This window comes from Oculina patagonica, chromosome 12, assembly GCF_052425735.1.
Source record: "Oculina patagonica isolate OP01 chromosome 12, crgOcupat, whole genome shotgun sequence".
Lineage (NCBI taxonomy): Eukaryota > Metazoa > Cnidaria > Anthozoa > Scleractinia > Oculinidae > Oculina > Oculina patagonica.
This window is the reverse complement of record NC_135769.1, coordinates 27,828,338-27,856,258: the sequence shown is the minus strand read 5'-3', so window position 1 is coordinate 27,856,258 and position 27,921 is coordinate 27,828,338. Positions and strand designations below refer to the sequence as shown.

Below are 27,921 nucleotides of genomic sequence, written 5' to 3'. Positions count from 1 at the left end.
TTAACTAATAAAGCAAATTTGCATACTTCTAAAGTGGAAATACATACAAGGCAAAATTATGCCTTTTGGACTGCCCAGGTGCGAAAGCGAAGCTATTTTCTAAAAGAAATCGAACAAGCAGTTCATCACGGTAACCGTGCTGGAGTGTTCACATACCTTGGGAAAATTTTCATCCCGTTTGCCCTGATCTCAGTTTCTACAACCGAGATCTTGGTAACCAGGCTGGCCCCCCTTCTCATATGAATTCACATCAGAATTTTTACAAAGGAAATAGGAGAGAGACAAGATCTCAGTAACTGGGCCAGCCCGGCCAACCGGGCTCATATGAAGAGTCCCTATCTCAAATGAAAATTACACAGTCATAGAAAGAAAGATCTAAGTTTTTGGAAATTGATGTGGAATATGTAATTTTTCACAACTGTCAAGCTGGTGGGGGGAGGGAGTGGGGAAGTAGGACATACTAGGGGACATTTGATCACAATTATTGTACTGTCTCAGGTGGGGATTTTTTGGTACTTTAAGTCATGTACAAAATATTAGCCCTGGTGTGAGGCATTCAATTAAAATTTTCTTGAAAATGTCAAATACCTGCCCTTTGCCATGCCTCATCCTTGTTCCCAGAACCTCTCTCCTTTTCCTCCCTTCTCATTGAGGAAAGAGACCCTGGATGAGGCTGGTCACATGGCAACCAAAATCGGGATGCTTTTCAATTTCTGTATTGCTGTGGCACGACAAATCTGGTTCGTTTTAAATCCATGGGCAAGTAAATTAAAACTACCCACTTTATTGAGGTTCAAAGTCAGATTTCCTGGTGAAGGATGCTACATTATATTTGGCATCACCAAAGGATAGGATACTTTCATTTACAAAGAAATTTGGCAGACAAATGGAGCACAAATGTTTCAATGGTTAATACATGCAAAATGTCATGTACCTTGGAAGTCAAACTGAAACCAGTAGATTAGTCGCTTGAATCTCTAATTTTTTTCTGTTTTTGGATATTAAAAAATATTACTGTCACATAATTTACTTATGTTGACATTACTTATATTTCATCTGCATCAGATTTATGCATGTTTATCAGCATTTAGACACAGTACACAGATATAATGGTAATAACAAATTCACTACATTTTTCCATGGTCCACACTCTTACAGACCATAGAAACAATGTCATAAAATGTTCAAAACTCAAGTGGAACCACGAGCCGTTAGGCAAGTGGTTTCGCTGCAAAGTTTTGGACTTCTCATAGCATTTTCTGTGGCCTATTAGAGTGTAGACCATGCAATAATGTGGTCGATTTGTTTTATACCAATATTACATGGAAAATGTACCGGTGAATTAGATGGAAAATCAGTGCAAAGTCATGCGCGTGTGACTTCTCATTAGATCGCATTTTTTCACATGAAACCGATGACCAACTTACTTTTGAACGGTACTGCACACAGACTGTCTACCCTCGAAACTTGATTGTAATGCCTTTTGCCTTTGATAATTTCAGTCACGAGAAATGCATACTATGCAATTCCCCATGTATTCCAACCTAGGCTTTTAAGATTATGTGTACTAGCAGTAAATACGATGGCTGTTTGCTGGAGCTACAGAGAGACTCATGGTCATTTACTAGAACCTTGCAGCCATTCTATTGTTTCAATTTATGGCTATTATGGGATACCAGGGGGAATACATATTAATTCAATTCCTGAGCTACCCATAATGTCTTTGAAAACAACAGAAATTAAAATGGCCACCATAATTGAATAGCTTGATGCAAAGGTATGTTAAGTGACTTTTAAGATGAAAAATCGTTTTTTCCTTCAAACGCGTCTGAATTTTTGCTCAAACGTGCCAGAATTTTTGCGTGTGGTCTTCGATTAAATAGAAAATCGTTGTCCTTTTGTTGGGGGGGGGGGGGGGAATTTATTCGCTCGCTCAAAAACGGGATCTGGAAATGAATTTCTTAAACTACTTTGTGACGTAAGCTTACGTTTGAATTATTTAGGAGCGCGAAGCCGAGGCAACGAGACTTTCAATCAGACCAGTTGAAAACTCACCTTACGCATTAGAAGTCCGCTTATTTTCGCTTATTTGACACATATTTACGCCCGTCTGGTGGTGAAAGGACATCATTAAGTCTGGAAACCCGTAAGCCACTAGCATATCTCAAAGAAGCGAGATGTGTTGCTGCCTGAAGATTGCTAAGCCCTGCCAAGACTGGCGGTAAACTTGGCTTTCGAAGGCGCATTGAGCCAGGCGAGGTCTAGAAGCAACTTCTGTTCCAAAAAACGTTATTTTCTCGAAGTTTTGGCTCATTTGCCTCGTGTTGCTGCGTTGAACGTTTGGAAATAAGGAGGTGCTTTTAGACTTATAAAAATTCTCTTAGATTTGGCGATAGGACTTCCCGTATTTCAGCTACTCAGGGATATCCCATAATAATCTTTAATGGATACGTCATTCGATACGCATTGTCACAATAAACAAAGTTCGTTCGGCACGGCAAAGACGGAAAACGCTCACTCAATCAACAGAACACAACAGAATCGACAGAAAAGGATAATTTTTACCAAGAAAAGCAACAAATTGCTTCATTTCGACAAAAAATAGCCCTAAGCTGCGATCCTTTCCAGGAATAAAAGGCCTGAATGTTTAAAAGAACGATCGTTGCTTGTGAGTCAAGATCAAATTGCGTTACGCGTGACTACGGAGAGAAACTGGGGAAAAGCGAAAACATATTATGGATTAACCTTTAGCAGCCTAAATTTGCTGACTGAAAACGAAACATTGAACATTTGGCGAGTGCATTTGTGGTTAGAAGCTGGCGAGAGGAAAGGGCAACGGCGTAAGTCGTTTTTGTTTAAGTATTTCTCGTTCATTTTGCTATATATTTTTCACTTCTTTTCACTGTTCAGTCGCTCAAGTTTGTCGATCGGTCAAGTTCAATGTTTATATAACATTCGTGACACTTAACCCTAACCTTAACACTAGCTGACCCTAACTTTACTTTACTGTAACTGCTAAGTTTAATCCTCTTTCTCTCGTTGCCGCGTGTTATTGTTTTAAAGTGACCATAGTTCTAGTTTTTCTCGAAGACAAGGTGCAAACCAGAAATTTTAATTCGAGGACAATGTTTTTCCATTAAATTGAAGACCACATGCAAAAATTCGGGCACGTTTGAAGGAAAAAAACGATTTTTCATCTTAAAAGTCACTTGGCATACCTTTGCATCAAGCTATTCAATTATCAGTAAAATGATTGACTATCAATGTGTAATCGAAAGTGCAATTCCATCTTTTTATAGGAACATCTGCTGGACAACCTCTTCCTGATGTCAACAACTTTCCCCTTCCTGGGCAGCAACTTCCTGCTGATGAAGCTGCTTCATTTAAGGTTGAAGCTTCTGGAGAAACAAGCAACACTGCAGGTACATGTAATTATAATGACAGTTACACTGTGGTATTTCTTTCACAGACTTTCTAAAATTTATCAGATAACACACTGATATGGAAATGCTCGAAACTTGATTGTAATGCCTTTTTCCTTTAATAATTTCAGTCACGAGAAATGCATACTATGCATCCCCATGTATTCCAACCTAGGCTTTTAAGATTATGTGTACTAGCAGTAAATACGATGGCTGTTTGCTGGAGCTACAGAGAGACTCATGGTCATTTACTAGAACCCAGCAGCCATTCTATTGTTTCAATTTATGGCTATTATGGGATACCAGGGGGAATACATATTAATTCAATTCCTGAGCTTCCCATAATGTCTTTGAAAACTGAACAGAAAATAAAATGGCCACCATAATTATCAGTAAAATGATTGACTATCAATGTGTAATCGAAAGTGCAATTCCATCTTTTTATAGGAACATCTGCTGGACAACCTCTTCCTGATGTCAACAACTTTCCCCCTCCTGGGCAGCAACTTCCTGCTGATGAAGCTGCTTCAGTTAAGGTTGAAGCTTCTGGAGAGACAAGCAACACTGCAGGTAATTAATGACAGTTACACTGTGGTATTTCTTTCACAGACTTTCTAAAATTTATCAGATTACACACTGACACTGATATGGAAATGAACATCAAAATAATATTATTATGCCCAAAATAGCTACTGAAACAAGCATTGCATATTAATTCAAAGGATTTAAGCTAACAATTCCATCAGAAATATAAATGTGTATTTTTATCAAGTAAACCAGTTGTAGACAGAATTAATATAGGAAAAAATTTCACGACTACCAGGAAGCAACAACTACATAAAGGTAGAGCCTTGTGCTGCTAAACCTAAATGTATGATGTTGCAACTTAGAGAAATTACAATAAATATCACTTAATATTAAAAATAAAAATACACGAAACTGACTCGATCTTGTTGTCTGTTAGATATAATACTTCTTATATAATACTTCTGTATTTTATCTTCTAGCTGTGATTCCTATTGGATATGATCCTCTGTGGGACCAGGGAGGTATGACGTTTATCTGTTTAGCAATGCATGCATTTCCATAACTGCTCAGCCTCTTATAAAGCTGTGTGTGCATAATATTGTAGTACTTGTTTTTCTCTATTTCATTTCATTTCTGTTCATCAAAATGGAACATTTTATATAATTTTTATAAATTATGTTTGTTTTGTTAATTCATTGTTGATATCTTTTCCTTTACAGTAATTTCAAGATCGGCTCAGCTCACCCAAAGAGGTATTAAACTTCTAGCAATTCAAAATTAAGTTAATTGTTTTAAGTACAGGCAGTAAAACTGTAACACATGTATTGTCAAGTGATCCCCGTTAACTGTACATGTGATAAATCAAAATCTTTACCATGCTGTTAAAAAAAAATGTCTGACTTGTTTCTTAAGTTTATAAGTTTGAATTTTTTTGTTAAACATGCATGAACAGGTAAACACAAACGATGTTATTTCCCGACGTTTCGGCGACATCATGACGCCATTATCAAGGGTAAATTGAGAAAAAATAATTAAATGCGAGGTTCAAAGAGATAAACATTTGCATAATGGTGGTGGCTATACAAATACTTTAGCACGGATTGAATCCGTTTGCACGTGATATGTTAGGAGCTGGGTGCCACGGTTTAGGAACTCGGCACCCAGCTCCTAAACTGTGCACCTAGAATTGAGACCAAAGTTTACGCGAAGCCTACTAATACTGGTTTACTTGTCCACTACCAGAGTCACGTTGACAACCGTTACAAACAGAGCTTACTAACAACTATGCTTGATCGCGCGTACCGGTTGTCCTCCTCGTGGCCATACTTTTCTGAGGAGTGTGAACGTTTGAAATCCTTGTTCTCATGTCTGGATTACCCCCATCATCTTATCAACTCCACCATCAATACCTTTGTGAACTCGAGAGTTGCAGGCCAGCAGCCATTGCAGGCTTCGGGAAAAATGGCGGGAGATGACGTGACCCGAGTAGTCATACCCTTTAAGGACCAAGTTTCTGCAAACATTGTAAAGACGCAGTTGAAAGACCTTAGCATTAAACTCCAAACAACAGTCCAGCCCGTATTTGTCAGTCGGAAAATTGGCCAGGACCTTCAAGAATGTGAGACCAAACCACAGCTTGTTAACCAGCAGTGCGTAGTGTACCAGTTTAAGTGTAACCTGTGTGATACAGGGAGCTACGTTGGCTATACGCGCGGGCATTTGCATGCCTGTGTGGATAGCCACAAAAGCACGTCATCTTCTGTACGCAAGCACTATGACAACGACCACGCGGGTGCTGTCCCTGAGGACCTCCTCAGTTGTTTCAAAGTACTAAAGAAATGCAAGAACAAATTTGACTGTCTTGTCAACGAGATGCTTTACATCAAGCAATTAACACCGAGTCTGAACGTGCAAACGGATTCAATCCGTGCTAAAGTATTTGTATAGCCACCACCATTATGCAAATGTTTATCTCTTTGAACCTCGCATTTAATTATTTTTTCTCAATTTACCCTTGATAATGGCGTCATGATGTCGCCGAAACGTCGGGAAATAATATTGTTTGTGTTTACCTGTTTGTGTATAACTAAATCACTGTTAAAACATGCATGATTGCAAAATTTACCATGCACTTGAAAAAATAAATAAACATTCAATTCTGTTCTGAAATTTTTGGTCAAATGGAAGCTTAGCTACTCTCCCCTTGGTTGATCATGGGAGATTTGGGTACTACATATACAATTAAACCTTTCCCTTAAAACAGTAGCATTTACATGTAAAGCCAGTAAGTGATATAAAATGTTTTAAATATTTTTTGCATGCATGGTTTCTTTTAGCTACTGACAAAATAGCCCTTGTGATTGGCAACCGTGACTATGTGCGATTTCCACTCGGTGAAGGTGCTTTAGTTCACACTTGTAATGATGCCAAGATGCTTGCTTCAAGTTTGCTCAAACCTGAAATGGGCTTCAAGGTTATCTCCCTCATGAACTTGACAATGGACGAGATGCACCAAGCACTCAGCATGTTTTACAGTCTGCTTGGCGAGGGAGTGTATGGCTTGGTGTATTTTGCGGGTCATGGGTTTGAGGAAAGTGGACAAAACTACATGGTCCCCATTGACACGGTGGGAGACTGGGTACCAGAGGAGGCTGTGTGCGCTCAAAAAGTTCTGGATGATATGAACAGATATCAAACAGAGTTGATAGTGTTTCTGTTGGATATCTGTCGCAAAAGGTTGGTTGACGTGATATGTTATAGTTATGGTTCTTAAACATGGAATGGTCAAAAACTGCATCATGGGTCAATTTTATCGTGAAGAAAGACCAGGCAAAAAAAAATACCCAATTTTTAACAAATTGAGAGGTTGAAAGTTTCAGAAATATGATTAAAATCCGCATGTCTCTATTTTAATTTATCTTCAAAACTACGCCAACTTGCAAAAAGTCTTCAAATCCTAACATGACTTGAAAAGATGCCGATATTAAACTGGTACATTATACTTTACTTTTAAAGAACTTTAAAGTGTTTTAACCTTGGCCGTACCTTAATATAAATTTACATTGTGTAGTTCCAGAAAATATCCATACTCCCCCCACAGAAGGGAATGGAAATTTCCTGGGGGGGTCTCAAAGATAAAAAATTTTAAAGAAATGTATGAAATTTCACTGGAATTTCCAGAGGGGTGGGGGGTTCTTTTAAAAAATCCCTTCCATGGGGGAGGTATGGATAATTTATGGAAATGCACATTGTGCTTGTTTCTCGTGCAAATTTTCCTGTGTCATCGGCACGTTGACTTTGAAGAGCTCTATTATAATTTTAGATAATTTTTATGGCTGGAGCTGACCAGAGAGGTAAATCCTTTCATTTTATTTTTTAATTGTTTTAATTTTTTGTTAGGTCAAGTGTAAAAAAAAGTTTTGCCTTTAAGGGCTATGAATTCCCATACAATGCACAGGCAGTCATTGGCTTTGCCACGTAAGTAAAGAGACCAACCATAAATGTCTGTCATGGTTATAAAAGTGCTGGATGTTCCTTATCATGAAAATATTAAACCACCGGCCTTTCTAACCACCTACTTATATCAGTTAATAACAAATTCGCTCTCAGACGTACAAATAAAGACAACACAACACTGGCAGTAAATGGGACAATGGACACTGGGTGCTCCCTGGGATAGCAACGAGCGTGGGTGGTAGGACACACCCTGAGAAGTGTAATTGGGTGGTTAGCGAACAGCACCCTGCAAACTAAGTGGGGCGGTTAGCGGACACACCCAAATATAGTAAATGGCGACAGCAACCCTTGGGCAGTTCACGGACATGCCCAGTGAATAAATGGGGGTGGTTAGCGAACTCACCCAGAGAATGAAGCCCCCCAACCCAGCTACAGTAGGTAGCTAAAGATAAGGTGGGCTAAGGGAACCACCCAACCTGCCACGGGCGATGGCTAAGTGTAAGGTGTGCATGCAGGTCAGTAGTCCAAGTTTATTGTAAAGGGAGGGTAGGGAAGGGAAAAAACAAACTTACAAGTGACAGTAGATAGCGTGTCTTGCGTGCTAGTAGAACAAAGACTGGTAACTATATAAAAGCACATGCACGTACGTATTGTTCGCTTGAGACCTGATATGCCACGGTGGCCAAACTGATAATAGAAAAAAACGATTGACATAAGCACTAATTTAACAATAAAGTGTTTCTGTCGAGGAACTATCGGCTGATAGTTGCCCCGTGGAAATTTGATGTTCTTAAAACAAATATTAGCCCGAGAAGCGTAGCTTCGAGGGCTAATATGCTAGTTTTAAGAACATCAAATTTCCAAGGGGCAACTATCAGACCGATAGTTCCGAGACAGAAACACTCTATTGTCTTTATTGTTCACCACTAAATTTTCTTCCGCGCGCACATACAATAACAAGCATCGTGAATTATTTTTACTTTTGAGGATAAAAAACTCAATTGAAAGCCGAAATTTAACAAACGAAACAAAACCAGACGAGAAACCCACTAAATGCAGTGAATTTGGTTGGGTTTTTTTGTCTGCAGGCACGCTTGTTTACAAAAAAAGGCACGGGTGCGCTCGGGAGGGCACTATGGGCTGATAGTGCCCTCCGGCGCGCGGGCACTATCGCGTCACGTGTTCAATTTAAATCAGTCAGAATCGTAGAAAATTTAGTGGTGAACTGTAAGTGCTGATAGTGATGCCCAGTTAATGGAGCTGATAGCATCCACTGTTTATGTAACAAGTTTGCTGAAATGTTTGTAATGCAATACATCGATTTACTCTGTGGCCAAGGCATATTGACGAAATAATGCTACGCTCTTGTAGTTAACTGTACTTTACGAGTAAAGTGTACATTGTTTGCAGCACAAGAACTCATTTGACACAACAACACATGCTTTTGCCGTTTTAAACTTAATTTAAATGAACTAAATGAATTTTTTCATTGTTTGTTATTGTGGCTGTATAATTGTCAGAAAATTCTTCAAGGTCAGGGAACAGTCATGAAATTTTATTTGGAGTCAGGGAAAATTGACACTTTGAAAAAATGGTCAGGAAAATTCAAAGAAATAAAACTAATTTAATGAATCAATGCCATTGAAGTCTTGATGAAATATTCCAGGTCAGCGATGTTTTTTAGAAGGGGAGGCTGGTGGCTGCTACTACAGCTACAGTAGCTCTGATATTTGGTCAGGAAAATTTTACTTTTATCAGAGAATTTTTAAAACTAAAGTGTGTGTCAACAATGTAATTCTCTCTTTGGTAGTTTTAGAATCCATTTTATTGTACATCATGCCTGCTTGAAAAGTATTGTTCATTGGGATTGTTGTTTTGTGTTCAACAGATGTCCCCAATCTGAGGCTTATGAAGTAAGACAAGACCCCAATGGAATGTACATGAAACATTTGTTAAAGCATATCACAAATGATACAAAAGTTGAGGATGTCTTGCACAAAGTGGCAGGAGGTATCAATTTTCAGAGCTGAAAGAGATCATACATATGATTTGAATGTTTTGCTTTGAGTTTAATTTACAATCCAAGAGAGAGCACGGCAGAATGGTCCTACAAGCGCCTGTATCAGATTACCAGCCAATTAATCCATTTGCATGTTAATTTTTACAACTGTGTACCGCTTGTCATAACTCTCAGTATACACAGAGTTCAGTTGGCCATTTCCAAGTTACCCTTTACCTCTGTTTCAAAATGAGTCTACGTGCAAAACCATTCATATGAAAATGAGTTTTACTTACAGGTCCATTTTCATGCAAATCAAACTCATTTGAAACTTTGAAACAGAGGCAAAGGGTAACTCGGAAATGGCCTATTAATTAATGTTTAAATTAAATAAAATTAATTAAGTTATAATTAAGTTATAACTAAATTAAATACTTCCTTCAGCTAGGATGTGCTCCCTTCATCTTGACCCTCCTTGTGGGGAGGGGGCAATCAACCGTGTTTTACACCAGGAGGTTCCTGACCTCGGCATCCAAACCTTTACAATTTTTTGACCTTTCTAATCAATATTCCATTCTTGAAGTGAATATTTTAACGTTCAAACGGCGACTCAAATGTTGATTTAATTTGTGATCTCTGCCTTCATGTGACAGGCACATGAGTATTGATTAGCTAATTTGCATAAAAACGAAAACTGGGTCTATGACATTTTTTTCCAGTTTCTCTTCTGCCTGTAGCTTTTTTGAGTCTCTTAAGTACACCTATTGAAAATGTTTTGCCTCTTGTTTGGTATCATGAGAGGGTTGAAAAGAGTGAGTGGGAACAAAATAACGTGAAAACATTGGTGTGACATTTGATGGGCATGTACTAAAACCCAAAACAACGAAACTAAACCACCGAAACGAAACGACCGAAACGGCCAAAATGACCGAAACGAAACCGCTGAAAAAACCGAAACGGCCAAAACGAGTGAAACAAAACAAAATCACTGAAACAAGTAAAACTTCAAGAGTTTCGCTACTTACCGTACTATATATTCCGGTTAGCCTACTATACACTCCTGTTAGCCTACGACACACTCTGGTTAGCCTACTATTCACTTTGGTTAGCCTACTATGCAATCCGGTTGGCCTGTTTACAGTTAGCTCTCAATAATTGTAATGGGTTTCGTTTCGGCGGTTTCGTTTCGGTGGTTTCGTTTCGTCATTTCGGGTTTTAGTACATGCCCATTTGATAGTTGACTAGTTGCAGTGGAAATTATGCAAAAAATGACCAAATCCCCATGTGCCTATTGTGTGAAGCCAGGCGATAATCCAATTAATATTCAAGTTTTGAATTGAGTCATAGTTTAAACTTCAAACGATGGAGAGGAACGCTTGTCTTGTTTTGAATGGACAATACTTCAATAAATTAGCTGATAGAGCCTTTTAAATACCTAAATGACAGTTTCCCTACCCTTATAATTATCTTCAACTTTCATAAACCTCCTGCCTAAAAAAGGTACCTCTTTTGGGTGGAGCCTTCCCATCTAGTCCCCCACCCCACCCCCCTTCCCACCTTGACACTTGTAGTTGATCTCTTAGTACTACTATAGTTAATCGCTGCTAACATTCTAACCATTTTGTAGATGTTGAAGCAGAAGTGAACACAAATCGGTGGGTCGAGAGACAGCGTCCACAATACCACACTACCACAACCAGAAGCTATAGTTTACGTGATCCCATTTACCATAACAAAGAGTCTGATGGGAGACAAAGGACATGGCTTGACATACACAGTAAGTTTTCATGACACTTATTTAGTGGCAGTGAATTTGAGACAGTTAAAGGGGCTATGTCATGCAATTTTAGGCAATTTCGGCACTGATCAGCTGGTCATAGAATTAACAGAAATATCACAATAACGGCTTAAAACTGTAGAAGAACTCAAAATAAACACAGAAAGGCCAATAATTGCAATGGATGGGCAAAATTCGAGAAGATTAAAGCGGATTGCGTTCTGGTTAACTTGAAAAACGTTGGCCCCACTTTTTTTTAAGCTCGTCTCAATTTGTATAAAGGTGTCATTTACAATGCTCGAAAATCATCCTTGTTTGTAATGTGGCCGTGACTTTTGCTCTGCCAATTTGAAGTTTCAAGCTCTTAATATTAACGGAAATAAATAGAATTTCCCAAAATTCTTTGACCTAGCCCCTTTAATAGCACTGGAGTTGAACAAAGGTCATGGCACTGTGCCCTTGGGCAAGATGTGATCTTCTAACCAAGCTCAAGGCCCGTGTTGAGAATGTGGCCTGGGGTCTTTCTGGTAACAAAAGGAGGTCTGCAAAAGATATCTAGTCTGAGGGTAATATTCTTCCAGTACGGTCCCAAGAGAGTCAATAAGAAGTTTATTATATGGCTCTCTTAGCCGTGCTTTTCTTCTTAATCCTGACTCTCCTCTGGGAGAATAGGGCTATTGATTTGTTTCCACGACAACGTCCTTATAAACATAGGCACGCTAAGCGTGCAAGAGTTATTTTTTAAATTTATGGGGTGGCTTGGGGTGAAACTGGGTGATCCTGTTGGGATGGTTTATGCCATGGGTTGAGCTATTTGTGTATAGCGCCCCACGGAGTCACTTTTTTGCACAAAGTTTGCTTGCAAACAAAATAATTTTTACATGCATTTTGATACATCAGAACTGTTTTATTTAATACGGAAATTTTCATCATTTGATTAAAAAACAAAACTAATTCAATTGTCAAAATGTCACAAAATGGCACGTTCTTATTCTGTTTAAAGCGGTTATTTTGTTGCTAGCTTTGTAGCAACCGTAACGGGTTACTTTTGTTTGTTACGCAATACTTTTGGCTTTTTGCCAAACACTGTAACATGATACCGTTGTTTTTCTCACTGTTGTAACATGATACCTTTGTTGTTTTAAAACGAATGTAACACGATACCCTTGTTTTTCTCGAAAAAGCCACGTCTCCATATAGACATTGAACGAAAAGTACTATAATAAACGAAGTAATAAACGAATCAACTAAAAAAACCACTCTCTTCGGAAAAGTTCTTTAAAGCGCAGTACACCTGGAGTATTTGTTTCCTGTCAAAACTGTTCAACAAAGATTTTCGTTCATTAACAACGTAAATTCTATTCAACAAACAAGAACTAATTGAGTTATCAAGTTGTCACGAAATGGCACGCTCTTATTCTGTTTTTGCTATCGATCGTAGTTGCTTTTAACAGTTAAGTTACTTGTACCGGTTCATTAAATGTTTGAACGAAATGTTTTACAGTTGATTTCAGTTTACTTTGGCCGCCCGCTTTGCGAAGCGGTCGGTATAAAACGCAGACCATGCAGACTGCAGACCGTGCAGACGGTGCAGACCGTGCAGACTGAGTAATTTTTTTCTTCTTTTTTACATTGTGTTTCACAAAACTTTTCACGAACGGTTTCCGAAGTTCGTTTGAAATTCGCGAAGTTCGCTACGAACTTAAGGGGGAATTTCATTAGGTAGTTGTCAATCAAATTAAGAACTTCGAAACGAAATTGTGAATTTCACGTGCAGCGAAGTTGAAAGGTTGAGGAGTTCGCAAGTTGAGAAGAAGTTCGTCCAGTTTGTTTAATTTGGTGAAATGAATCCGTTCACGGTACAAGGAAAGGCAATTTCAAGTCCAGGAAGGCAGGAAATCATCTAAAGTTGGCTTCAAGGTCAAGGATTATTTTATTTAGCTTCCTGCAGCTTGTTGAGTTTTCTTCTACGTCAGAGAGCGCGTTACACTGTAAACATTGGAACATTTTAAGTTATAGGTAAAACGAACTGGTCGGATATAGCAGTTTATTTGTTAAGTTCAGGTTTTTAGTTCAATTTTATAACGTAAACAAATGCTTCGGTTGGTAGTTATGCTTTGGGAATACAGGGTTTTCTCTAGAATGCTGCATGCATTCGTGACTGCGAGTCCTGTCGCAAGTTTTGTGCTCTAGGATGAACATTTTTTTATGCTATATACTAGTTCAATTTTACACTGTCCTTAATAATAAAATATAAGTAATTCGTAAATAAATACACATTTCAATTGTTCCAAAGCAAGTGTTGTTTATTAGTAAAAAACGTTTTTTTCTCTTTAGAAGATTTTTACGGCACACACAAACAGTATTTTTATATGTAAACCGGTTCATCTGTTGAAATTTTTTTCTTCGAAACTGCACACGGCAGAACTTGTAATCTATTTTAAGTCGGGTGTCGGGTGACATTGGGAAAACTTTGTTGTAACATTCACAAACCATTTTCAGGGCAGCCTTGCTTTTTAGTCCGTTGATGTCCTGCCTTCTGGACTTGGGATTGCTTTTTGCTGTACTGGGAACGGATTTATTTCACCAAATTAAACAAACTGGACGAACTTCTTCTCAACTTGCGAACTCCTCAACCTTTCAACTTCGCTGCACGTGAAATTCGTAATTTGATTGACAACTACTTAATAATGAAATTCCCCCTAAAGTTCGTAGCGAACTTCGCGAATTTCAAACGAACTTCGGAAACCGTTCGTGAAAAGTTTTGTGAAACACAATGTAAAAAAAGAAGAAAAAAAATTACTCAGTCTCCACGGTCTGCACCGTCTGCACGGTCTGCAGTCTGCAGTCTGCATGGTCTGCGTTTTATACCGACCGTTTGCGAAGTTTGTTGGGAAATTTGAAACTTTGTTATGAAGTTGCCAATTACGGTGCGAGTTTGCGAATCAAATTGCAAACATCGATACAAATTTCCCGACTTCGGCCCGACTGAACTTTCCAAGTTTGGTAGTTGAGGAGAAACAAGACATGTTGCTCGAAAGTCATGGCAATTTCTGAACTCGAAGATTTTAGAACTTGTCAAGGAAAGTAGCTTGAAGTGCAAGACAACGTTTCGCATCAGCGATCACGCAAGTGATTGGCCTATAAATAAATTTCATACATGTAGAAATTTGGTCAAATTTTAACTTTTTTGTATGAAAACACATATTTAACGATTTCTGTGAGGCATAATCTTCACTGTCTTCAATTTCAAGTCTTCTGCGTTTGTAAACCGGATGAAACTGGATGGTTTACTCATATGTAAAATTGATTTTAATCGAAGCCGACGCGACGTGACAGGGAAGACTAATTGTTCGAGACAACATGTTTACGACTCGCTGAACATTTTTTAACGTCGCTGAACGTTTTTTATTTTTATGACATTTGTTTCCAACAGTTTAGCGTAGCAAAGCCCTTTTTGATAACATAACTACAGAAGGATTTAATAAATTCGGGTCGAAGTTGGGAACTTTGTATTGAAGCTCGCAATTTGATTCGCAAACTACGAATACGTTTCAAATCCATGATAATTCACAACTCACCAATTAATCTTTCAACGAAAACGAACTGCGACATGCTGCGACACATAATTTCGTCAGATTACTTCGCCTTTATAAACTGCAATTTGATTGGTTCTGATAGTACCTGAAATCTGATTGGTGTGACAAACAAACATACTTCACTGACCCACTGACCCACTGAGTCACGGAACATCGCGCCGACTAAAGAGCTATTTTGAAAAAATAACTCAAAAATGAATAAATTTTATAATTATTTTACTTTAATATCTTGCAACTATCCTAATTTATTTAGTGCATTCATTTTGTCAGAACTAATCTCTAGCTGAATATGTAAGCACATCTTGACATTCAAACTAGAAACGCGAAAAAAAATCACGTCATGGTTTCACGTTCTCTGGACTATGCAGAATTTGGTCATTTCACATCTGATTCATGTACGAAAGTGGATAACGCATGTGCAGAGCTATAATAATAATTGTTCTGCTCATTTAACCTTTTGTTTGGTGACGTTCTCGTTGTAGTCGCCCTCGTGGTTTCGTAAGGTCCCTATTAAAATTATCTTAAAAGGCTCTAGCCGTATATTAAAAGCTCATCATAATGACTCTTTTTACAGAGCTCCCACAGAAGCGAGTAGTAAAATGTGATTCAGACATAAAGATAGAGATCAGATTTGAACACCAGAACTGGCTTTCAAATGCAATTGTGCTGTGCCTGAGGGTTATTGATCCAGGAGAGGCAACATACTGTGAGGTCAGCTTGATGCTGGAGACCTTGCCTCAGGTTAGTTTTATGAAAAGTTTTAACTTTTCATAAAACCATTTAAAAATGGTCTTTAATTGTTACAAATTAAGAATAATATATCTGTTTCTTTATTTATCGATTACTGTGAAACCCCAATAGAAAATTAATGGTTGAAATAAAACGACCACTATCAGATCACCAAACCTTGCCAAATTACCCTAACAGGGTGGTTACAGTGAAGTGTTTCTTAAAAAATAAAATTAATTTCCGAGCATTTGTACAGACCAAAATTAAGTAAACATAATACCAAGTTAAGGTGGTTCTGGTCATAAAGGTGTGGCTCTAGTTATTTCATTATTGACTTTAAACTGGACTGAACTAAGGTTACATGCACTCATGTGGTGCTAAATCTTTTAACAGGGTGTGAAATACAAATCCAGAAAGATCTGTTACATACAATTAAACCTCTCCTTATTGAAACCTCCATAATGCTGACACCTCTAAATTACGTTCACCTGTTGATAACAAATTTATAAAATATTTTTGTCAGATCTAAAGCCCTGGCCAAACAGTAACACAATTAGATGCAAGAATTCGTTGGACTAAATAAAAAAAAAAACATTTTAATGCTACTGCAGGCGCTGCAATTCAGTATAAAAGTAAACACCAAGAATTGCGTTGGGCGGCCAAACTGTGAAAAACTTGGGTTGACTTGCATGCAAAAACTTGGCAAGTGCACACAAGTCCTGGCCAAATGGAGACGCAAGTTTTTGACTTGCATCTACTTGCATCTCTGTTTGAGTAGTAATGTACTACACTCTGAGGCAAATTTGCCTTAGAGATGTAGTACATCACTACTTCCAGTGCTGGATACAAAATATGGGACAAAAATGGATTCAAATATTGGAATCAAATATTAGAATCAAAAACTGAAATTCAAACCCTAGAAAACCAAGCCTGAAAAAACTTCTTATACTCTTTTTAAAAAATATTGGAAGTGCGTTTAAATCAAGCTATGGATTCAAGCTATGGATTCTAGCTATGGATTCAAGCTATGGATTCTAGCGGAGCTTTTCTTTTTTATTTTATAAAATAAAATAAAATAAAAGAGAAAATCTTGTTCATATAAAATTTTATTTTATATGATCAATTATATTTATTTGTTTGTGGCATTTGGCTTAATACTTCTTATACTCTTTTTAAAATTTTGAAATCAAGGTGCGTTTAAAATGAACGTCTTATATTACATTTTCAATATAATATTTTTGTATTTTTATCAGATTTTTGAACATGTTTTTATGTAGGATCATATTTGATATAATACCGAGATCAGTACAAATGTTAACTAATCTATTTGATTGTTCCTTTTCACTTAATTGTAAGAAAAGTGTATTGTCTTTAATGCAATGTTTTTCTATGATATTCATCATCTCAACGAATTTTTCTTTGATGTAATTTGATGTCATTATAATATTTATTATACATTATTTTTTATATCATTTATACAGTGCGTTTAATCTGATTTTTTGTTGTAAATGATGCTGTTATTAATATGCTTTTGTGTCAAAAGATGTCTCCATTTACCGGATAATTTATAGTTATAATTATTGCAAATGACACAAAACCATTCCTTTTTAGATGCATATAAAGTCTTGGACCTTCTTTTTGCATCCATCTTGTCTTTTTCAGTAAAATATCTTCGAACTTCAACCATTTATATATATACTTTAGAAATTTTTATATATTTTTAACCGACAGTTATGGTAAATTTTTAATGTTATATATTTCTTGTGATTCGTTATTTTTTATATATATTTATGACTTTTTTAAAATTATGGTGATTAATATTTTATAGTTCAAGGTTAAACATCTGCATTATTGTCATGGTTTCATAATATTTGGTTCAATACAATAGATTCGAATGTTCTATTGTTTATATTAACTAACCAATCATATTACAATAAACTTTTATACAAACTTTTATATAAACGTTTGTCATAAAATAAACTTTTATTCTCAGAATTGATTCAAGATGCCTAAGTCAATAAGCACGAATTTTATATATGTTGTAGATCCTTCATTGGTATCCAACTATTGAAATCATTACTATAACCCTTCCATTTGACTAAAGCTTGTTTCTTCTTATAATCCCTCCGAATGACTTTATCAATTCTGAATACATCCTGTTTTGCTTTTAATAATTCAGGTTCATAAAAGCTACCTTGTATTTCCTCATTTCTGAGGTCTTTCAATTTGTATGTAATGGGATTAGTATGTTGGATCTTAGTGATTACGAACATTTCTTCACTCCAATTCGGTGTATAACCCTTATCGAAAACAATTCGTTTATACTTAGATATTCGGACCTTGTCACCAACCTTAAATTTTGGTTTAGCTGATAATGGCTCCATATCACCGTATAGGTTAAAGTAAACAGTTCCTTCATTCTTTTTCTTTGAAGCTTCTATGGGTGTCATTTTGATAGAGCTATGTTTTGTATTATTATATTCTTTTACTATTTTTGGTAGCATTTCAAGATACTGTGTATTACCTTGAATAGTAAACTGTTTGTACATTTTATTTTTCAAAGTTCTATTAAATCTCTCAATAACAACAGCTTTACCTTCATTAAAAGTGGAATACATGTTAATATCATTTTGCTTTAGCCATTCCTTGAACGTTTTGTTATAAAATTCAGATCCCTGATCAACCCAGAGATATTCAGGTTTACGCTTGTCATTAATGATAATATTGTTGAAAGCGCTAGTTATTGATGCACCTTTCTTATCTTTCAATTGTATAGCCCAAGCGAATTTACTGAATACGTCAATTATAGTCAATAGATATTTATAACCTTTATTCCATTTTGAAAGTTTTTCCATAAAAACTAAATCAGCAGACCATATGTCGTCAATTCCATTTGATATTACTCTTCTAGTTTTAAATTTTCGTCTGATTGGTTTATGTAACTCATCGGCTAATTGTTGAGACCAATCATTTTTACTCAACGCCGTTTTCCGTTTTTTGGCTTTTTAACACCCATACCTATTTTAGCCTTGGTTGAAATGGTATTACGAGCAATAGCATGACCCCATTGTCTGTCTTTCCATGGGATAGCATCAAGGGCTTTTACCATCTTTTTATCAGCTTCGTTTTTGCATTTAACCTGATCTTTTGATGGTTTGTCAGCACATACAGAATAATCTACATCATGTTGCATGCTAACAGCATCTGTTTTGCCAGTTGGTTGCTCATATATTTTTAGTATTTTACCTGTTTTTGGATCCCATTTTACCTGTTTTTCAAGAGGATTTCCAGGTCCGGTATATTTATGCCCTGGAATAACAAAACCCTTTTTGGGTGCTACTTTCAGAATAGCTTTATGGATATCGATACCTTTTCCCTTTCTGTAGTAATCAACATTGTCTTTTACTCCTTTGAAAGCTTGCCCAGCTAAAAGTCTAGCCATAGCACCAAAACTTGGTGCTGGGGTAACAAAATTTGAAGCCATGTATGCTATTTTATCAGTTGTAGATGGTCCTTTATAACGAGCAAGAGCTCCACCACTTTGACTTTTGACAAATTTAGTTTTAGTGATTCCACATTCAACACATTTACATTTAAGCATTAAACGTCCATTTTTAGCCATTACAAATTGTTCAGACTCTGGTATACACTCAGTCTGTTTCTTCTGTTTTACACAATATGATTTAACCATTATATATATATTGATTAGATATTAATCACAGTATTTATTCCTCCATTTTCCTGCTTTTTTATCCCAAACGGTTCCAGAGCATGACGGATCTTGATGCTCACTTGGAGATGTCCAGAATTTCTTTGAGAATAATCCGTTTTTCGTGTTGAAGGCACCTTTTGCGATATCTCCCGACCAATACTTTTTAAATAAATCCTTATCACCACCAGTAATACCCATTATGAAGCTTGCAACGTCTTGAGCTTGTTGAAATCCTGGAATCTTTTCGCCGACCTTTTTGTTAATCGTTTCACCAACTCCTCGCCCCTTTTTCTCACTCACAAAACGAGTTTTAGTAATACCACAAGAAACGCATTTCGATTTGAGCATTAAACGATTGTTTTTTGTTCTCACATATTTTTCAGAACCAGGAACTGAATTAGTTTGTATTTTTTCACGTACACAATACGATTTAGTCATTGTATATATATGAGTTATATATTTCTGAAATAATGTTGAATGAATTTTTCATTCTTCATTGTGTAATATATGTCAAACACTTTCAATAAATTATAATACGAATTCCCCTTATTCATTTCGTTGAGAAAGTATAGACAAAAGTATCCGCATGTGGTTGTATTTATGCTCTGGATCTGATTGTTTTGATGTAGCAATGTTAAATTCTTCTTTTTTGCGTGATCGACTATACCTTGAAATGGAGGCATGCCAAAACTATCAAAATAATTGATTACCTTATCTTTTACATAAGTAGCAACCCAATGGCTTCCCCTCATATATGAGGGTTGAAGATTGTATATAAATAATGCTTGTTTATGGTTATGTGGTACAGTCTCGTCTCTCATTAGTACGTTTTTTATTGGTATATTCAAATATGAACACCATTTTATTAGATCAAAATTACTCATGGGAATATTCTTATGGAATTTTGGCTTGTTTACTTTTTGGGTATTAAAATCTTTTTTTTTGGAACAATCAGACCTCCCGATTTGAGGAACCTATTATACTCATTCCATGATCCAATTATTGGAGGACTCCTATAAGATAATATCTCTTTCTTACTTGGTATTCTGATATTTCCCCCATCCTTCTTTGAAGTGTTATCAGTTGTTGATTTGTTAGTTGTTGACCTTCCTGATCTTGTTTTCGTTTTCGGAGCACTAATTCCAATCATTGGAAAACCAATTCGCGGTGCCCCATGACCGACCCTAATGACCTTTCGAATTTGTGTCTTTGAGATGTTTAAATCAGATCCAACACCTAACTTCTTAGCCTTATTCAATTTATTGATTTGTCGTTGAGTTAGCATTAAACTGTCATTGCCAGTCATATCTGAATTGCTTAAGCGAATAGTGATCTCACTTTTATTTTTATAAGCAGTCAAAAGCTTCCTTCGCTGTCCTTCTGACAGATTTACTTTATGAGAGTGATAAGTTGTCATTACTTGTATATATATTATATGTTATATAATTTCTTGTTTATAAAACGTATACAAAATAGAATGGTTTATACATAATATTCAATTGATTGATTTATACAATAACCAGCTCATTCCCCACCTTGTCAATGACGATTGTCTCATCATAAAGAACGATGGCATGGACGTTGAAAGGACTATCTCCCGCACTATTAGCGTTTAGTTTATATCTGAATATCAACTGCTTTGGGTCTCTAGTTACTCGCTCTGCTTGATATGATAAATCAAAAAAGATAATAGGATAGAGAGAGTTGTAATTTGCCAAGTTGAGTTGTGTACCGCTGTTGTAATCATTCTTTCTCATACCATAAGACATCAAATCATTGAAGATCCTAACTTTGGACTCACTATCATATTCGGTCTCAGGATAAAACACTCCGTTGCCGTATTCCAATCGACATGTTGTCAAATAACTACCATTCCCACGGTCAAGATTGATATTGTAGGTATCAAATTCATAGGGATTTGCATCTGCATTGTTTGATTTAGCTCGTTGTAGATATACAAAGATAGCCTTAACATTATCAATACTGGATGGGATCTGGAAGAATCCACTGCTATTCGTTGGTGCGGAAACCTCATACATTTCGCGCATATACGTCCAAGTGTTCTTTACCAAGAAGGAACTAACAAACTTATCATATAGGCTGTCCTTTGGAGTCAATTTTGGGACCCATAGAAGGAATCTATTAAGGACCACTCGACCATCAGCTACATCATCGGCCTTTTGAAGTAATTCGGCGTCATTCTGTAACTGTATATTGAACTGGAGTTGCATTGGGAGTAACATTCGACTTTCCAGCTCTTCAAAGAAACTGTAACGATTTAGAGGTATAACAACATTGACATCATTGAGACCTGTCGTCAAAAGTCGCCTAGCCTCAAACCCTGCATTCTGATTAGCATTTGCTATTCTATGGTCGGTATCTAGATACCAAAGACTATTTTTTGCTACTGAGCGACTAAAATCGTCACTATATTCGAGGAGGTTCTTAACGAAAGTAACTTTATGGAGATTATCGGTATCATAAACGATTTTTCCTGCTGATTTAATCATCATGTGGGCAATCAATGAATGTGCTCCATTAATAACTGTGATACGATTTGCCCCCGTTGTTGCTCCATCAGCTAACATTTGCACCTGGAATTGCACCTCGAAATACGCATTATACCAATCGTAGAATGAACTTCTATCGTTAATCGTGAACTTATAGCCGTTTTTAAGTTGGTGCTGACCGTTAGCTGGGACTCGAATAACATCATCGAGTTGATATCGAACCAACTCGGACCTCTGTAAGTATTCGCTTGTTCTAAAAGACATATATTATTATGTTACATAATTTTGCAATTATGTACCAATTTTTTTAATCATTTTATTCATTTTACTCAACGCCTTCTTTTTACACCTGATCCTGATATTAATCTATTGATGATCATATCAGTACTTTCATTTTTCTGTTGGTGTCTGACAGGTGAGGCATTTACTTTCTGTAAGATTGGGGATAGTGCCTTTTGCCCAGCATTTCCCTTCCTCATATTCCTAAGCCTTTCCATTATAAGGTCTCCGGCTTTTTCTGATGCCCTTTTACCCAGTTTATCACCTGCATGAGAAATACCTGATTTTATCGCCTTCTTACCTAAGGGCTTGACAATTTTTTTAACAACAGACGACATAACACTCTTCATCGGTTTGAAAATGTTATCAACGATAATCCCTGACCCTTTGTGCTTATATACAAATTTACCAAATTTTGGATGGTAAAACCTCTTGAATTCATATGGTTTCATTATATACTATTATGTTATATTATTCTATCCTTTTCAAAATTAATGAAAAAGACGTATCCGCTCCATTCAGGTTAATTAACCGTCTCTTCCCATCTGTGATGTATATTCGAATGCTACTTATCTGTTGCTTATTAACCGGATTATATGTGACCCTACGAGGCTCGATTGTAAACGAATAACTCGGCTGTAGTACGCTGGTCGAAAAAGTATAAATGATATCCGACTCTTCGCCATCGACTAAAGAAGTATTGACTAGATCGCAATGTATATTTAATATATCGGTATCTTGGCTGAGATTTGGGACTCTTGGACCAATATTAACCGCATCCTTTAATACCTTTTTATCAAACCCTATAAGGTCGTTGAAATTGCTATGCGTCAAATCAAGTTGATAATTTTGAGATAAAGTGATTGTAACTCGGAATGTTGTTGAATCAAAATCAATAGAGATGGGATATATAGGGTTATCATCATCTCCCGTCTTGGTAATCTCTTTAATATATTCATCAAATTCAGAATAATTCCAAACACCTTCAGGGAAAGTTATGTCTTCAAATTTATTCCCATTATCAGAACTATATTTAATCAGCTGATTACCATATGAGGGATTTACATTAAACCATGTAAATGACATGTTAATAATACGATTGAGACCTATCATATATTGGTAATTGCTATCCAATGTTATAGGCCTGTTGAATTTAGTTGTAAAATTTTGAGGAGTGTTATTCCCTTGATTTTTAACACTATATGATGATAATACTAACTCACGATCCATATATATAATACAGTTACATAAATTAGACTTTAAAGTACAGATTATATATCTGTTTATATTGTTGTTTATTTATAGTAGACCTTTTTAAAAGTGTGTCTAATATAGCGACTCCCATATTTCGCATTTTAACTGATGTGTTTCCTGCGTTTATTGAACCGATGATCAATTCCAATTTTTTGAGAAGCTGTTTTACATCGTTAAAAAATATAACATTTCCACCTTTCTGTTTTTTTCGAATACCAGAACCTTTTATCGTTTTGGCTTTACTTTCGTAATGTTTTATGTAGTCATTTAATGCAACTCTTGCATTGTTTATTCTCTTATTTTTAATCTGTCTTTCCGCTTCAGATATAGTTCCCCTATTATATTCTTTAGTAACATTCGCCTTGAAACCTTTCAATTGTCTCCGTTTATATTTGGCTTTCTCTAAAATCTTATTAAGATAGTTCTTGGTTTTCTTTGGTGTCATTTCAGGCTGATCTAATTTCATTTGCACTACATCATAATCGTCGATACCAACGTCTTCTAGTATTTCACTTACTTCATCATCAGCATCTAAAGCATAATCAATTTCATCCTCATCGTATTCAGGAGGTAATTCATCTTTATATTCAGGAAAATATTGGGGATCAACATAAATCTCCTTATTTCCTTCTAAAAGATCTTTTAAAGATTCTTCATATGTTGGTGGTTTCGGTACAATCTGTTTTTCATTTTGTGGCATTACAGGCTCATCAAATAAATTATCTACGTCCATATCCTCAAAAGGATCAACTTCAGGATAGTAATCTGGAGCTTCCAATTCACCTCTCATCCCCTTTTTGACACGCTTTTTGGGTACTTTTGCTATCTGCAAATTACTTTTAATTACATCATCTAATTTACTTGTCACTGGTTTGAATACCTTCGAAAATGACTCTTGGCTTGTCTGCTGACCGATATTATTTTGTGTGATTGCATTTTTAACATAATTGATTTTATCGCCCAAATCAGATTTACTCTTTGCAAGCTCTTTCCATCTAAGTAAACTCATTTTATTTTATATTATTACGTTACATAAAAAATGAAAATTGAATATAAAAATCAACATTTAACATAGCGTTTAACACCTTGATGTACACCGTGTTGAACACCATGTTGAACTGAAAATAATATACCCATATAATATAATGAGAATACCGAATTATGACACTAAAGACGATATGGCCTCAAACTTTAGACAACTATACGATTTCATGCCAAATCAATGTTTCAGAATGTTGATTTCTTCTCCCTCGGGTGGGGGTAAAACCAACCTTTTACTTGATATGATATACCGGCTTTTGTTTTATGATAAAATATATCTTTATGGGAAAAATCTTCAGCAATCGAAATATCAACATCTTTTCAATACCTTTGAACCCATTAGTCAAGAGGCTGGTTATTCTGTTATTGAAGCAAGTAATGATAAAATAATACCGCTTGATAAAATATCAGATGAAGGCCAAAAACTAGTCATCTTTGACGATTATCTCAATACGGGATCAAAAAATGATAGCGAAATACGCAACTATTTTACAAATTCAAGAAATAAAAATTGCAGTTGCATTTATTTATCTCAAAGCTATTATAATACCGATAAAACAATCAGATTAAATTGTACTCATCACTGTATTTTCGAATTCCCATCTAATAATGAACAAGGAATGATTTGCAGAGAACTTGGAATCAGTAAAAACGACTATCTCAAAGCAACTGCAGACCCATTTAGCTTTTTATATATTGATAAGCCACGAAAATTCGTAACTAAGAATTTCAATGAAAAAATATAATATAATATAACTGATTGATATAATATGAGTTACTCAAACGGTTTATTACAATCAAATAACACTAATATTACACCAATTAAAGGCCCTCGAGGTGAAAAGGGTGACCCAGGAGTCGGCTTTGATGTTACGCCTGAAGGTAATTTCAATTTGAACAAAAAGAGAGTAATAGGGCTAAAAACGCCTGATGACGTTGCGATCGATGATTCAATTGAAAATTATTCAAGGGATCTCGAGACGGCCGTAAATAAACGATATCTTAACCAATTCTTCCTTAAAAAGAACAGAAATGAAACAGTGTTTGATTGTGCCGGCCTTTCATTGCAAAATACCGAAGTGTATTATCCAAGTTTATATAACGATCGATCTGTACCAAACGTAGGCTATGTTAGTGTTGAGGATAACAAAGTAAGGACTGAAATTGATACCAAACTTGCTACTAAGGCTGACAAATCGTACGCTGATAATACATATTTAACGAAGAAATCAGGAAGTGTCTTAGCTCAAAGCCTTCAAAACAAAGTAGACAAATCGTACGTTGATAACAGTTTTTTAAAGAAGGTCGTAGGACGCGTTTTGACTCAAAAAATTCTAAGCAAACTTGATATTCAAGGTAGTAACATGATGCAGGCAAATCTCCATATGGGTGGGTATAATATAACCCATCTAAAAAACCCAACCAATGATACAGACGCTGTAAACAAAAAATATATGCTTGATCATGTTGATAGCAGTCATATAACTTCCGTTGGCCAAGAAAACACGTTTGCCCATATAATGGCCGATAGTATCAATCAATTAAGCGAGGAAAATGATATAAAGTTAGGCAGTTTAATCGATCATCCGAATTCATACCATAAGATCAATACGAAAGTTGTAGACAGTAAGCTGGTACTTGACAGCAATAAAGGCTACTACTCAAGCAGATTAGGTATCAATGTATATAGTTTACCAATCAATCGATACACAATGGTTTTCGAGCTATTTTTTCCAGCTGAAATAGATCATGATAGTCTAGATATCGATATTGTATCATCAATCGACAACATCGACAAATCAACTACGCGAGTTTATGATGGATATAGTCGAACAATAGCACAAATTAATAAATATCAGCAACATCCTAATAATTATCTCTATGTTGATATCGTTTTAAAGATGAAATCAGGGAACGCATATGTCCCAAAATTACAAACATATATCGTGATTTATGGAATAAAAGGTTATCAGAGTAACGTTGATCCTAGGATATACGATCAGCTATATTATGTTGAAAATGATAGAATAGCTTTCAATGCATCGATTGATATGAAAACAAAGGCTATTTATGGTATTAAACCAGCTACTACTAATGACCAAGCTGTTAATTTTGAACAGTTAAAAAATTTTCGGGACAATTTGAAGTCTGATCTTGAATTAAAAATGGATAAGAAAAGAAACATCAGCTATTACCATAAAATTTTCTAGTATTTTTATGATCTAACGGATCCATCTGAATTCATCATGTCAGATAGTAACGGTGCTGTAGTGTCTGGATTAAATGGCAATCTTGTCTTTAATCCCACAAAATTGTTAGAAGATTTTGATCCAAAAAACGGCTTTATGAGTGGTTTCGAAATTAATTTAAATGAAAATATCACTGAATCCAATGACTGGACTATATATATGGCATTTAAATATGACTATAAGCCCAGTGATAATAAAAGAATTAAAATAAACTTCGACAATGGTAGTAGTTTTGATTTTCCATGGGTGAAATTAGAGTCTAATCAGTTATCACTCGATTATGATTTAGATGTATCTTATGAGCAAATTAGAGATGTTTACATAGGGGTTTATTTGAATCTCTGGTATACTAAAATAGGTAGTCAATTTCGGATCGGTATTTGTAACAATGGTATTAGTCTGGATAAAATTTTCTCGGGGTATACGCTGAATGCATCTAGCCTTCAAATTTCTTCAGGTTACTATATACAAAGAATAGGTTTTAGTAAAACTGCATATCCAATAAATGGTAAAGAGTATCATAAAATCCAATTTTTAGATAAAACCAACGGTATTTTCTTCGAATAAAAAATGCTTAATTGTATAAACAATATATATATATGAAAACTGCAAATTTAATACATGAGATACTGAAAACTATTGAACGGTTGATTAAAAATATCAGAAAATTATACAACAGATTTAAAAATAGAAAGAAAACATTGTCTAATCAATAATATATGACAAAACAACGCAAAAATATATTCGAATGGAACCATATTAGTGACAAGTTAAATCAAGCGCAAATTCAAGAATTAAAAGAATACTACAGAGTATACCATAAGAAGTGTTGGTGTTATAAAAAAGCTACAAAAAGCTTTAGAAGGCTGAAATTAATAGGCAATTCGCTGGCTATTTTATTCGCTTCAGGAGGCATAGTATCGTCCATTTCAACTGGTGGTATCAGCCTGATTGCAATCAGCACGGGAGCTTTATTGATACAAGGCTGGCTTCAGCATCAGAATCTCGATTTAAAAATTCAAAATGGAATTTTTGCTTATCAAAGCTATCAGCACTTGCTTAATACAATAAAATTCATGTTAAGAACAGGGGAATATGAACTATCCAATATCTTTTTAATGATGAAAACTACTGACGACTACATATGCGATACCGGTCCAATAATCGATCGGTATCTGCTCAAGTATGATGATAAATTTACTGAATAATCCGTGCAATCTCAGCCGATTTTAATGCTAAAATTTCAGCCCAATATCTATCATTAAAAGCTTGTGTTTTTTTTGATTTAGTAACACAGATAAAATTGTATGGGATACCGAGCATTTTAAACAGCTGTCTTATAATATATTTCGTGCTTATCATTCGT

At 35.8% G+C, this 27,921-nt stretch overlaps 2 protein-coding genes across 3 annotated transcripts in view; both read left to right on the top strand.

Annotated features, from left to right (window-relative positions):
• Window positions 1–27,921, top strand: part of LOC144632796 (uncharacterized) — a 131,420-nt gene that overhangs the window by 59,390 nt on the left and 44,109 nt on the right. Inside the window, exons 7-15 of one of the 2 annotated variants that reach the window (XM_078491526.1) lie at window positions 3,300–3,422; window positions 3,870–3,992; window positions 4,430–4,471; window positions 4,670–4,702; window positions 6,287–6,686; window positions 7,350–7,427; window positions 9,295–9,416; window positions 11,033–11,182; window positions 15,356–15,522. The exons of the other annotated variant lie outside the window; for it this stretch is intronic. Coding sequence (XP_078347652.1) covers window positions 3,300–3,422; window positions 3,870–3,992; window positions 4,430–4,471; window positions 4,670–4,702; window positions 6,287–6,686; window positions 7,350–7,427; window positions 9,295–9,416; window positions 11,033–11,182; window positions 15,356–15,522 — 1,238 coding nt within the window. The remainder of the gene's footprint in view (window positions 1–3,299; window positions 3,423–3,869; window positions 3,993–4,429; window positions 4,472–4,669; window positions 4,703–6,286; window positions 6,687–7,349; window positions 7,428–9,294; window positions 9,417–11,032; window positions 11,183–15,355; window positions 15,523–27,921) is intronic. 2 annotated transcript variants of the gene reach the window in all.
• Window positions 5,235–6,016, top strand: LOC144632850 (uncharacterized). Its single transcript, XM_078491597.1, has one exon. The coding sequence runs from the start codon at window positions 5,235–5,237 to the stop codon at window positions 5,895–5,897; it is 663 nt and encodes a 220-aa protein (XP_078347723.1). The 3' UTR covers window positions 5,898–6,016.